Below are 13,533 nucleotides of genomic sequence, written 5' to 3' on the forward strand. Positions count from 1 at the left end.
CGTATTGGTCCAGAAAACCATCCCGTATACACTCCAGGAATTCCTCTACGGTATTGTTGTTAATTTGATTTGCCCAATTTATATGCAGATTAAAGTCACCCATAATTAGAGATGTTCCTTTATTGCATGTGTCTCTAATTTCCTAGTTAATGCCATTCCCAACATCACCACTACAGTTTGGGGGTCTATATACAACCCCCACTAAGGTTTTTTGCCCCTTAGCGTTTCTCAGCTCTACCCATACAGATTCCACATCGTCGGAGCTAATATCTTTCCTCACTATTGCATTAATTTCCTCTTTAACCAGCAATGCAACTCCACCGCCTTTTCCTTTTTGTCTGTCCTTCCTAAATACTGAATACCCCTGGATGTTCAGTTTCCATCCCTGGTCACCCTCCAGCCATGTCTCCATAATCCCGACTATACCATACCTGTTTACGTCTATTTGTGCGGTTAATTCATCCACTTTATTGTGAATGCTCCTCGCATTAAGGCACAAAGCCTTAAGGCTTATCTTTTTAACATTACTTGTCCCGTTCCCACTATTTTTCACTGAGGCCCTGTTTGATTCTTGCCCTTGATTTCTCTGCCTATCACTTTTCTTATTCCCCTTTCTGTCTTTTGTTCTTGTCCTTGGTTCCCCCTCCTCTGACTCCTTGCATAGGTTCCCATCCCCCTGCCATTTTAGTTTAAGCCCTCCCCAACCACTCTAGCAAATATTCCCCCTCAGACATCAGTCCCAGTCCTGCCCAGGTGTAACCCGTCCAGTTTGTACTGGTCTCACCTCCCCCAGAACCGGTCCCAATGTCCCAGGAATCTGAAACCCTCCCCCTCACACCATCTTTTCAGCCATGTATTCATCCGATATATCCTGCTATTTCTACTCTGACTAGCACGTGGCACTGGTAGTAATCCTGAGATCACTACCTTTAAGGTCCTACTTTTCAACTTACTTTCTACCTCCCTATATTCTGCTTTTAGAACCTCATCCCTTTTTTGCCCTATGTCGTTTGTACCAATGTGTACCACGACCACGGGCTGTTCACCCTCCTCCTTCAGAATGTCCTGTAACCGCTCTGAGAGATCCTTGACCCTAGTACCAGGGAGCACAACATACCATCCTGGAGTCGCGTTTGCGGCCACAGAAACACCCATCTATTCCCCTTACAATTGAATCCTCTATAACTATTGCATTCCCACACTTTTTACTCCTCCCCTGTTTAGCAGAGCCAACCGTGGTGCAACGAATTTGGCTGTTGCTGCTTTTCCCTGAGAGGCCATTCCCCTCAACAGTATCCAAAGCAGTATATCTGTTTTGCAGGGGAATAGCCACAGGAGATTCCTGTACTGCCTGCCTAGTCCTCTTGCTCTGCCTGGTGGTCACCCATTCCCTTCCTGCCTGTGGACTCTTAGCCTGCGGTGTGACCACCTCTCTATACATGCTATCCAATTATGCAATCTGCCCTCATAATTTAATACCCTTTCATCCCAGATATTATTGAGGTGAAGCTACACTGAACTTATCCCTCCAAGGTCAACAAATCCTTCCTTAGGATCAATGCCCAAGACTGAATGCAATAGTCCATGTGGGATTTGAGAAAGGCCCTATACAACTGAAACATCACTTTCTCATTTTTGTACTTCAACCTCAAAGAGCATGAAACAAAATAGGAAAAAGCGAACGTATTTTAATCTATTTTAAGACTTGATAAAAAGAATCAGATTTGGTTGAAAAAAATTTGTTTAATTCGATGGTTAAACAAGGTAGTTAGAAGGAGCATTACAAAAACAATCAGGAGGAATACTTTAGAATTGGGGGTGCAAACTACCACTGATATGTTATTCACACATCCTGGAAACATACCCCACAAATCACAAGCATCTCAACCCTAATTGTGCTTATTTCATTCCCAGCTACTGACTCTATTCCTCTCCCTAGCAACAGTCTGAGACTAAGCCAGTCTTTTTGCAACCTGGGTGTGAAAGAGAGAGTGTGCAAGATTACAGGGATAAGGCAGGGGAGTGGGACTGGTAGAATGCTCTTTCAGGGTGCCAGTGCAGACTTGATGGGCCGAATGGCCTCCTTCTGCACTGTAAAGGTTCTGTGATTCTGTGAGGTTCTTGGTCATCTGACCTAATATCCCCTTATGTGGCTCAGTATCATATTTTGTTTTATGCTTCTATGAAGCACCTTGGGATGTTTCATTATGTTAAAGGCTGTATATAGACATACATTGTTGTTGTTTTGTCTATTCAAATATCCACGGGCCCATTGCCTCACAGGTAGAGAAATTCTAAACTGGAACACCAAGATCTGGTAGTAATTTCCTCCAGGCATTGGACCTTGAAGATGGGGGTTAAGTTGGCCTGGAACAAAGTTGGTGCTTTCCACCTCCTCTAGCCACCCCACACCCATCACCGCCACCCCCCAGCCCCTTACTGTACCTCTGGCCTTTATTGTGGCCTTAACTCCAGATTCGCCAGTGCACCAGGAGTGAGACACCTAGCATCGACGCTGGTAACGTTACAAACTCCTAGCACTAGGCGCTGGGAATGACAATGTGGGTGTGAGCAATCACATGGAACATTTTATCATTGGGCAAAGAAAGTGGGAGTTAAAAATGTATTTGTATTGCCAAAATTGTGAAGGAAAACAATTGCTGTTGCTCGGTGACTGTTGTGCTTCTTTTTCAGGTGTTTAGTTGGGAATCGCAGTGGGAAAAGCTTTGGAGATGTTGCCTTCCTAGAGCATCACAACTTAATGGAAAACATAGAGAGTAAGTTTGCAATATTCTGATATCAAATGGTTAAAGAATGTGTCCACTGTGAAATGATTGGAAGTAAGTTAAGATTTGTGGTACTGTAATTATGGTGTGGATGGATTTGATGTTAGCAACAGAGGCCAAATTAACAATATTGAGGTCTAAGAGTAAGGAGTTTAATTCTCTCTTTCTGTAACCAGAGGAGAGATAAGGAAATTTTTCTTTACACAGATGATTGTTATGATCAGTGTGCACTGCCTGAATGGTACAGTATAACTTCCAAAAGAGAATTGGGTGTATACTTGGAAAGCAACATTTGCAGGGCGGGACTTTACACCGGCGGGATTTTACAGTTCCACTGAAGTCAATGGACTTTTGAATGGCTCAGAGGCATTTTATGTCCCTGCCCCCGCCATGATGGGGCCATAAAATTCCAGCCCAAGATTATGGGGAAAGGCAGGGGAATGGGACTAAATGCATAGCTCTTTCAAAGAACATTTTTTATTCATTCATGGGATGTGAGTGTTGCTGGTGAAGTCACCATTTATTGGACATTCCTAATTCCCCTTGAGAAGGTGGCAGTGAGCTGTATAAGATACAAGTTTGGCCTTAACTGGAGTATTGTGTCCAGTTCTGCGTGCCGCACTTTAGAAAGGATGTGAATACATTGGAGCAAGTGCAGAAGAGATTCATGAGAATAGTTCCAGGATGAGGAACTTCAGTTATGAAGATAGATTGGAGAAGTTAGGACTGTTTACCTTGGAGAAAAGAAGGCTGAGAGGAGATTTGAGAGAGGTATTCAAAATCATGACGGATCTGGACAGAGTAGATAGGGAGAAAGTGTTCCCACTCATGAAAGGATTGCAAACAAGAGGGCACAGATTTAAAGTAATTGGCAAAAGAAACAAAAGCGATATGAGAAAAATATTTTATCACACAGCGAGTGGTTAAGGTCTGGAATGCACTGTCTGAGAGTGTGGTGAAGGCAGGTTAAATTGATGCATTCAAAAGGGAATTATACCGTTATCTGAAAAGGAAAAATGGGCAGGGTTATGGGAAGAAGATGTGAGAATGGCACTAAGGGAACTGTTCATTCGGAGAGCTGGTGCAGACACAATGGGCTCAATGGCCTCCTTCTGCACTGTAACAATTCTGTGATTTTCTGATTCTTGAACCACTGCAGTCCATGTGGTGTAGGTACATAGTGGTGTTAGGGAGGGAGTTCCAGGATTTTGACACAGCGGCAGTGAAGGAGCAGCAATGTAGTTCCAAGTCAGGATGGTGTGTGACTTGGAGGGGATCTTGCAGGTGGTGGTGTTTCCAAACATTTGCTGCTGAGATGGTAAAGTTCCTGAGTTTGGAAGGTTCTTTTGCGTATCTTGTAGATGTGTAAACCGCTCCTACTATTTGCCAGTGGGAATGAATGTTTAGGGTGGTGGGTGGGGTGGCAATTAAATGAGCAGCATTGTTCTCAATGGTGTCGAGCTTCTTGAGTGATTTGGGAGCTGCACTCATCCAGGTTAATGGAGAATATTCCATCACACTCCTGACTTATGCCTTATAGATGGTGGACAGGCTTTGGGGATTCAGGAGGCGAGTTACTCTCTGCAGAATTCCCAGCCTCTGACCTACTCTTGTAGCCACAGCATTTATATGGCTGGTCCAGTTCAGTTTCTGGCCAATGGTAACTTCCAGGATGTTGATGGTGGGGGATTCAGCGATAGTAATGCCATTGAATGTCAAGGGGTAAAGGTTAGATTCTCTCTTGTTGGAGATGGTCATTGCCTGACACTTGTGTGGTGCGAACGTTACTTGCCACTTGTCAGCCCAAGCCTGGATATTATCCAGGTCTTGCTGCATTTGGACATGGACTTCTTCAGTATCTGAGCGAATGGTGCTGAACATTGTGCAATCATCAGCGAACATCCCCACTTCTGACCTTATGATGGAGAGAAGGTCATTGGGCCTAGGACACTACCCTGAGGAACACCTGCAGTGATGTCCTGGGACTGAGATGACTGGCCTCTAACAACCACAACCATTTTCCTTTGTGCTCTGTTGGACTTCAACCAGCGGAGAGTTTTCCCCCTGATTCCCATTGACTCCAGTTTTGCTAGGGCTTCTTGATGCCACACTTGGTCAAATGCTGCCTTGATGTCAAAAGCAGAGTTTGATCTCACCACTTTTCTCCATGTTTTTACCAAGCTTGTAATGAGGTCAGGAGCTGAGTGACGTTGGTGGAACCTAAACTGAGCATTGGTGAGTTAGGGTGTTGCTGAGCAAGTGTCGCTTGATAGCACTGCCGATTACATGATCTTTCACTTTGCTGATGACAGAGAGTAGATTGATTAGGTAGTATTTGGTCGAATTGGATTTGTCCTGCTGTTTGTGGACAGGATTCACCCAGGAAACTTTCCGCATTTTCAAGTAGATGCCAGTGTTGTAGCTGTTTTGGAACAGCTTGGCTAGGGACATGGCTAGCTCTGGAGCACAAGTCTTCAGTACAGTACTACGGGTGGTATGTTGTCAGGTTCCATAGCCTTTGAAGTATCCAGCATTTTCAACTATTTCTTGATTTCACACAATGTGAATCAAATTGGCTTAAGACTGGCATCTGTACTGCTGGGGCCCTCAGCAGGAGGCTGATTACAATTGCTTCAGCTTTGTCTTTAGTACTGATGTGCTGGGCTCCCCCGCCACTGAGGATGGGGATGTTTGTGGAGCCTCCACCTCTGGTTAGTTGTTTAATTGTCCACCACCATTCATGATCAAGTGTGACAGCACTGAAGAGCTTTGATCTGATCCAGTGGGGTTGTTTAACTCTGTCCTTTGCATGCTGTCTCTGCCGTTTGGCATGCATGTAGTCCTGTGTTGTGGCTTCACCAGGTTGACATCTAATTTTCAGGTATGCTTGGTGCCACTCCTGGCATGCTGTCCTACACTCCTCACTGAGCCAGGGTTGACTTATTGCCTTGATGGTAATGGTAGAGTGGGAGATATGCTGGGCCATGAGATTACAGATTGTGGTTAAATACAATTCTGCTGCTGCTGATGGCCCACAGCACATCATGGATGCTCAGTTTTGAATTGCTAGATCTGTTTTGAATCTATCCCATTTAGCATGGTGGTGGTGTCACACAGCACAATGGTGGGGTGTATCCTCAGTGTGAAGACAGGACTTCATCTCCACAAGGTCTGTGCGTTGGCCACTCCTTTCAATACTATCGTGGATAGATGCACCTGAGATAGGTAGATTGGTGAGGACAAGGTCAAATAGGTTTCTGTCTCATGTTGGTTCTCTCAATACCTGCCCCAGGCCCAGTCTGGAAGATATCTCCTTTAGGACTCAGCCAGCTCAGGCAGTTGTGGTGCTGCTGAGTCACTCTTGGTGATGGCCATTGAATTTGCCCACCCAGAGTATATTCTGTGCCCCTACTACCCTCAGTGTTTCTTTCAAATGGTATTCAACATGGAGGAGTACTGATTCATCAGCTGGGGGGGGGGGGGGGGGGGGGGTGGGCAGTTGGTGGTAATTAGCAGTAGGTTTCTTTGCCCATGTTCCATATTTGACCTGATTACTTGAGGACTCATGGAGGTTGGAGTCAATGTTGAGCACTCCCAGGGTCATTCCCTACTGAACCGCCACCTTTGGTAGGTCTGTCCTGTTGATGAGACAAGACATACGCAGGAGTGGTGATGGAGGAATCTGGGATATTGGCTGTAAGGTATGATTTGGTGAGTATGACTATCTCAGGCTGTTGCTTGACTATTCTGTGGGACAGCTCTCCCAATTTTGGCACAGGTCCCCAAGTGTTATAAAAAGGACGGACTGGACAGGGTGTTCCTTTGTCATTCCTGGTGCCTTGGTCGATGCCAGGTTATCCGTCCATTATTTTTAATATTTGACTTTTCTGTAGTGGTTTGATCCAAATGAGTGGATAGGCCATTTTGGAGGGCAGTTAATAGTCAACCATATTGCTGTGGGTCTGGAGTCACATGTAGGCTAGACTGAGTAAGGATGGCAGAGTTCCTTCTCTAAAGGACGTTAGTGATCTGACACAGGCATGATGGGCCAAATGGCCTTCTACTGTGCCATAAGGTTCTATTCCAAGTGGATTGGTTAATGCACACAGATTTAGAATAATGTTTTCTCAGATTTCTAAAGGAAACCATGTATATTGAAAGTGCTCATGAGTTCCATTGACTGTCCCCTCTGCAGGTCTGGGCAAAAGTGAATGGGCTGATGGTTGGAGTCCTGATGACTTTGAGTTGCTCTGTCCAGATGGAGAACGTGCCCCAGTCACAGAGTGGGAGAAATGCAACCTGGGCTTCATCCCTCCAAATATCGTGATGACCAGGTCTGTCATCGCCACCAAAATCTATGACTTCCTGATGAAATCCCAGGTCTGTGTCTTTTTGGTGGTTTGTATTTCTCTCTCAGAGCCCACAGCGTCACTGCTGGGAAGGAAGGGAATAAACTAGTGTGAGGTGTTGCTTAAAAGATTCAAAACTAATAGCCAAAGATGTCAAAGCGGCAGCACTGAGAGACAACACTTGTGGAAAGGAGTCATGTTGCCCAATGGCAGTTTAGGAGTAACAACACACGTCACCCTCATGCAGTAAGGTGTAACTTCATTCCTTGATTCCCTTGTGCTGATGGGGGAGATGCTGAGCTGAAATACAGCACTTGCCTTCTTTGCCCCTACCTTAGCTGCATTTGCATTGTTTGTTAAGCCAGCTACCAAAGGGCTATCTTAAATAAGGTTGCTTGTTCACCATCCTGGATTGGAAGCTGCTACAGACAGCATGTGGGACAGAGTGAGGGCAAGAATTCTTTTTGGAGTGAAGTCAAATCCTGATTGCTAGCTCATCCCCAGTCACAATGCTGCCCCCAGTGGGTACAAGGTAGTAGGTGGTACAAGTGTCATCCAAGGATGGTGAGACACTTTCAAAGGCAAAATTAAATGGCGGCCCCAGCAACACTGAACAACACTAGCCTCCATTTTCTTTGTTGAAGCTGAGCTGATCTCTTCACTTGCTCAGAGCAGCTGAAGAGCCGGTTTGCAATACAGAGGAGATGTTGCATTATCAAAGTCTCAATAAGCATTGTTAAACTGAGGGTATATATTCAATAATGTTAAAGCTGTGATAGACAGATGGCAGACTTGAAGGACGAGAACAGATTTGCATGAACAATATTCCAAAAGCAAAAATACTAGCAGATGCTGGAAACCTGAAATAAAAGCAAAAAATACTGGAAATACTGCCAGACTGAGCTGTTGAGTATTTACAGCATTTTCTGCTTGTATTGCATGAACAATATTTTCATTTGTATTCACAAGGCTCCTGTGGAGCAGTGTAGCACAACCTGATCATTCAGTATACCTTGGTAAGCAAGGTAAGTGGATGTATCTGTGGATAATTTAACGTCATGGCAGATTTTATATTCTAATATCTCATCCAGGTAGGTCAATAGCCCTTGAAAGCAATGTTGATGACTTACCCGGTACCCTGGCTCATTAATGGTTCCTGGACAGTTTCTCAGGGTAGTGTCATAGGCCCAACCATCTTCAGCTGCTTCACCAATGACCTTCCCTCCATCATAAGGTCAGAAGTGGGGATGTTGCCTGATGATTGCACAATGTTCAGCACCATTCGCGACTCCTCAGATACTGAAGTAGTCCATGTCCAAATGCAGCAAGACCTGGACAATATCCAGGCTTGGGCTGACAACTGGCAAGTAACATCTCCAACAAGAGAGAATCTAACCATTAGACCTTGACGTTCAATGGCATTACCATCACTGAATCCCCCACCATCAACATCCTGGTGTTACCATTGACCAGAAACTGAACTGGACTAGCCATATAAATACTCTGGCTACAAGAGCACGTCAGAGGCTAGGAATCCTGCGGCGAGTAACTCACCTCCTGAATTCCCATCGCCTGTCCACCATCTACAAGGCACAAGTCAGGAGTGTGATGGAATACCCTCCACTTGCCTGGATGAATGCAGCTCCAACAACACTAAAGAAGCTTGACACCATCCAGGACAAAGCAACCCACTTGATTGGCACCACATCCACAAACATTCACTCCCTCCACCACCAAGGCACAGTGGCAGCAGTGTGTACCATCTACAAGATGCACTGCAGGAACTCACCAAGGCTCCTTCGACAGCACCTTCCAAACCCACTGCCGCTACCATCTAGAAGGACAAGGGCAGAAGTTGCATGGAAACACCACCACCTGGAAGTTCCTCTCCAAGTCACTCACCATCCCAACTTGGAAATATATCGCCGTTCCTTCACTGTTGCTGCGTCAAAATCCTGGAACTCCCTCCCTAACAGCACTGTGGGTGTACCTACATCACATGGACTGCAGCTGTTCAAGAAGGCAGCTCACCGCCACCTTCTCAAGGGTAATTAGGGATGGGCAATAAATGCTGGCCTAGGCAGCGACGCCCACATCCAATGGACGAATAAAAAAACAGATAGGCAATTCTGACTGTGATCCTTCCCATTTAGCTCCAGATTTTGCTATAATTAATACCATAAAGGCCCTGGCAACAACCAGCTCACCAATACTCCATGCATGGTCCCACCTGATAAAACTCTAGCAGCAATCCTTAATACCCTTGTGGCAACAGGTGCTGAAGCCCTCTGAGTCCCTGTGAGGCAGGAATGTGCACTACATATCAGGCAAACAGAAACTCTTCCCAGGTGGATTTCTCAGTAACTTGGTTTAGAAGTTGGGTGATGGGTTCACATGAGCACATCCAATTGACCAAAATCTCTATTCTTTGGTAAAGAAGGGAACTGACGAACAGGAGTGAGGTTAACACCAGTAAACATGTTTATTAGTGCTGGTGTATTTAGGCTCTTTGGACATCACCATCACCTCTGGGGTGGTAAAATAGCACATTATCTGTCTGTTAAAGGACCCTCCTGATTACATTTCCATCAGATGATCTATTCTGTCCTCTTACCTCCACTCTCAGGTAAAGTTCACATTTTATAAAATTACACTTTATTCCTCTGTCACTGACATATCTGAAAAACATTTATCGTTTTGGTTTCTTAAAATTTCAGTGGAGATACAGTGAGTCAAGGAACATGACCGAGATAGAAAGAGATGCAATGAAAGGCAATTCACAATGTACAACACTCCATTGCCAGCCTAGATTAGTCTGGAAATGGGGCTTAAACTCATGGGGCAGAATTTTCTGGTTGGTGTGCAGGGGAGGGCCCGACGCGCCGACATGTAAAATGATGCGCGATGATGTCGGGCGTGTGTCCCAATGTCATTGTGCAGCATCGCAACATTCCATTCGGTGGGCGTAAGCTGGAGCCGGCTGCACTCCCGCCGAAATGTAAACAGCTTATTAAGGCCATTAAGAAATTAATTGAGCCACTTGTGAACGCTGCCCGTCCAACCTTAAGGTTGGTGGGCAGGTGAAAAGCCCAGGCGGCCTTCGCGTTTTTCAGGAAACCTCATCCGCGAGCGGGATGAGGTTTCCTGAGCTTTTATTAAATAAATTTTCATAAATATAAAAACATGTCCCCATGTCATAGTCACATGAGTGAACATGTTTAAATACATTTTCAAATCTATTCTTTAATTATTTTAATATCCATTCAATCTCCCTGAGGCAGCTCCATGCCACAGGGAGATTGTTGCGCTCTTTCACGCGCATGCATGAAAGAGCGCTGGCCCTGACTCTCCCCCGCTCCCCCCCCCCTCCCCCCCGCCCGCACAGGTAGTGCTGAGTGCTACCGGCCGCGTATTATGCCTTAATTGGCCTGCCTGTGTAAAATGGCGGCGCGGAGCTGATCGCAGGTGGTGATTGGCTCCGCGCCCGCATCCACCCGCTCCTGCCAGCCATAGGAAAATTCCTGGCCATGACTTTTTGATTCTGAGAGCCTAGAGAAACTGACAATTATAGCTATCCATGTTTTCAACTTACTAGCATTCTTGAGTCATGAGGCATCATTAGGAAATCAGGGTCCAGATATTTCAATAGACAGGCACTGAAGGGAATGATAGGCTTGAGACAAGTGATGGGAAGCCAGGAGCCTTGACTGAGTAACTCTGCTGCAATGTATGGAAACCATAGACACCATGCTGGCCCTAGCGTATTATTACCATCTTAGTGCTTTCCTTTTTGAAACACAGCTTAATGGTCTCGTTCTCAATTACCAGGAACATTTTGGGGTTAGCTCTGACTCTGAATTTCAGCTTTTCCAGTCCCACAAATATGGGGAAAGGGATCTGCTTTTCAAAGACTCCACAAAGTGTTTGACTCATGCAACTCACCTCAACTACATGAACATCCTGGGTGATGAATTCTTTGATCTAGCAGAATCTGTTTTCGGTTGCACAGATTCAGGTAATGCGCTTCATTTAATAATTATTAAGAAGTTCATCAAACAGAACACCACCGACATGATCTTATTGAGATTTTTGTACTTCTTGTTCAACAGAAATTCTCGAGTTTTGCACTCAGGATGTTTGCAGCACCTTGTGAGTGGGACACTTCAACCGACTCTCACACTCTGGTGACATGGAGCGACCCTGAGCTGAGTGTAATTTTGGTCTTCGTTGGGATTAGGTTACTTCATACACCACCTTTAAGGCACTGGGCAAAGTGCTTGGTCAAATTCTTCAGTGTTATTTTAATGCCGTTGGTAAAGGTTTAAAATGCATGAGTTACACTTGTGCATTGATTTTGACATTGGCAACTAATGTAACAAGGATGATACAGATTCAGCAGCTCTTTATAGACCTCTCAGTTTTAATTTTCATTGAGTTTGACGGCTCAGTTAACATAACTTTCTTGATACCATTGCCCAAAATCAAACTCACTCTCACATTGTGACAAAATAGCATGTAAAAATCCACCTGGATGTATTGTGCTAAATATAATTCACTGAGTAAATTAAAGTCACGCATTAGAATGAGTTCCATGAAACACTGAACAAAATCTTGTCTACATGAAAAGGCTAATTCACTGATCCCACAGTCCCGGCCTGCAGGTGTTGTTGTTACAGTTCACCTCCAACCTGTGTTCCCCTTGGCTACATCCCGCCACAGGGACTTTGGGCTTGACAGATTTCCCCAGCAGGCTATAGGGCTGCCAACTGTGATTAAATGTTTTCCTGGAGGTTGCATCACATGATTTGCCCCCCAGGCTCAAGCCATTAGTTGGTCAACTCATCCATCCTTGTGTCGTACTGCCTTTCTACGCCAATCGACAAGCAAAAAGACTCATTACCCAATTGGACGATGTTTGACCATCAGCCAAGCAGCCTTTTTCCCCTCCATTTTCAATATTTGTACACCTGGTAAAGAGAAATGTACAAAGAAAATGACCAAAGAACCCAGTCTTTTTTAATATCCTCATGATTTTTCTTCAGGGTTGCACAGAACAGTGTCCTGGAGATCAATCTTCAATTCCTGGAGACTCCAGGCCAGTTCTGGAGAGTTGGCAACTCTAGCAGGCTGTCCGATCCATCAGGGCAATGATAGAAGGAGTCTCACTCACACAACCCACTTATCATTTTGTTCTTTTCCATTTTGAGTGTTACTGAGCTTCAGTCTGCACAGGAGACCTGAAGAAAAAGACTGCTGGTTGCATTATTGGGCTGAACTGAACCCTAGAATGCTGTTAACTCAATGGAGTTGGTTTTGACTTTGTGTGGTAGTGTAAAACGGTTGACAATTAACTGGAAGCATGTTCTACATCTCTCCTTTCAATAACTTCAACAGAAATAAAAATCAGGGAATTTGCTGACTCTATCACAGGCTTTAATTAGACGATCACACAAAGATGTACGTCAGTACGTGCTCTCACATTGTTGCCTCGGTGAGTTCCTGCAGTGCATCTTGTAGATGGTACACACTGCTGCTACTGTGTGTCGGTGGTGGAGGGAGTGAATGTTTGTGGATGGGATGCCAATCAAGCGGGCAATCCTCCTACACTGCAGATACAATTCAAGATATTTTCTTTGCTGTTCTAGCCTGAAGGCAATGACTCATGGAGTGGTTCAACACCCTCTCATACCTCACCAATGAAGCCATTCTTCATAATTGATGCTGAGCATCAGGAAGGTACTCACCTTCCAGATGAAATGTTAAACTGGGACCTGCATGCTAACCATCCTATTTGAAGAATGGGGAAGTCCTCCCCTGTATCTTGGTCAAAATTCATTCCTCAACTGACATCATCAAGAACAGATCATCTTGTTACTATCACGTGGCTGTTTGTGGGGCCTTGCAGCATTCCCTACATCATAACAGTCACTACACTGCAAGAGAACGTCATTGGCTATGATAGTGCTTTGGTTTGTCCTGAAGTCATGAAAGACGCAATATAAATGTGAGTTCATATTCAACCATTGTGTCTATCCTGTCCCCTCCCGAACTTGCGTGTGCACCTTTTCAGCGAGGGTGAGCAGCAGTCATTAGGAATTTCCCCATCTCCTCCTGCTCCCGCCAACAGCCTGCTGTTACAGTAAAGTGAATCACCTCCACCAGCACCCCTCCTTAAACTCAGTCAACTGAACACAGAGCAGGGATCGGGCTTGGGAACTTCCTGGTCTGTACTGTTCATTAGCAATCCCACACAGCACCAGAGTTGCTAACTCTCCTGGATTGTCTTTCGAATCTCCTGAAATTAAGGATTAATCTCCAGGACACTGATGTAACAAACTCAGCAGAAAAATCATTGGGCATTAAATTTAAAAAATTCTTTGAACATTTTTGTTAGTTTC

At 44.9% G+C, this 13,533-nt stretch overlaps 1 protein-coding gene across 1 annotated transcript in view; it reads left to right on the plus strand.

The window, feature by feature from the left end:
• Positions 1-12,559, plus strand: part of sxph (saxiphilin) — a 124,822-nt gene extending 112,263 nt beyond the window's left edge. Inside the window, exons 14-17 of the mRNA XM_078552849.1 lie at positions 2,695-2,777; positions 6,982-7,166; positions 10,964-11,150; positions 11,245-12,559. Of these exons, the coding sequence (XP_078408975.1) occupies positions 2,695-2,777; positions 6,982-7,166; positions 10,964-11,150; positions 11,245-11,288 (499 nt within the window). The 3' untranslated portion in view covers positions 11,289-12,559. The remainder of the gene's footprint in view (positions 1-2,694; positions 2,778-6,981; positions 7,167-10,963; positions 11,151-11,244) is intronic.
• Positions 12,560-13,533: the final 974 nt, after the last annotated feature.

This window comes from Cetorhinus maximus, chromosome 12 (assembly GCF_964194155.1).
Source record: "Cetorhinus maximus chromosome 12, sCetMax3.hap1.1, whole genome shotgun sequence".
Lineage (NCBI taxonomy): Eukaryota > Metazoa > Chordata > Chondrichthyes > Lamniformes > Cetorhinidae > Cetorhinus > Cetorhinus maximus.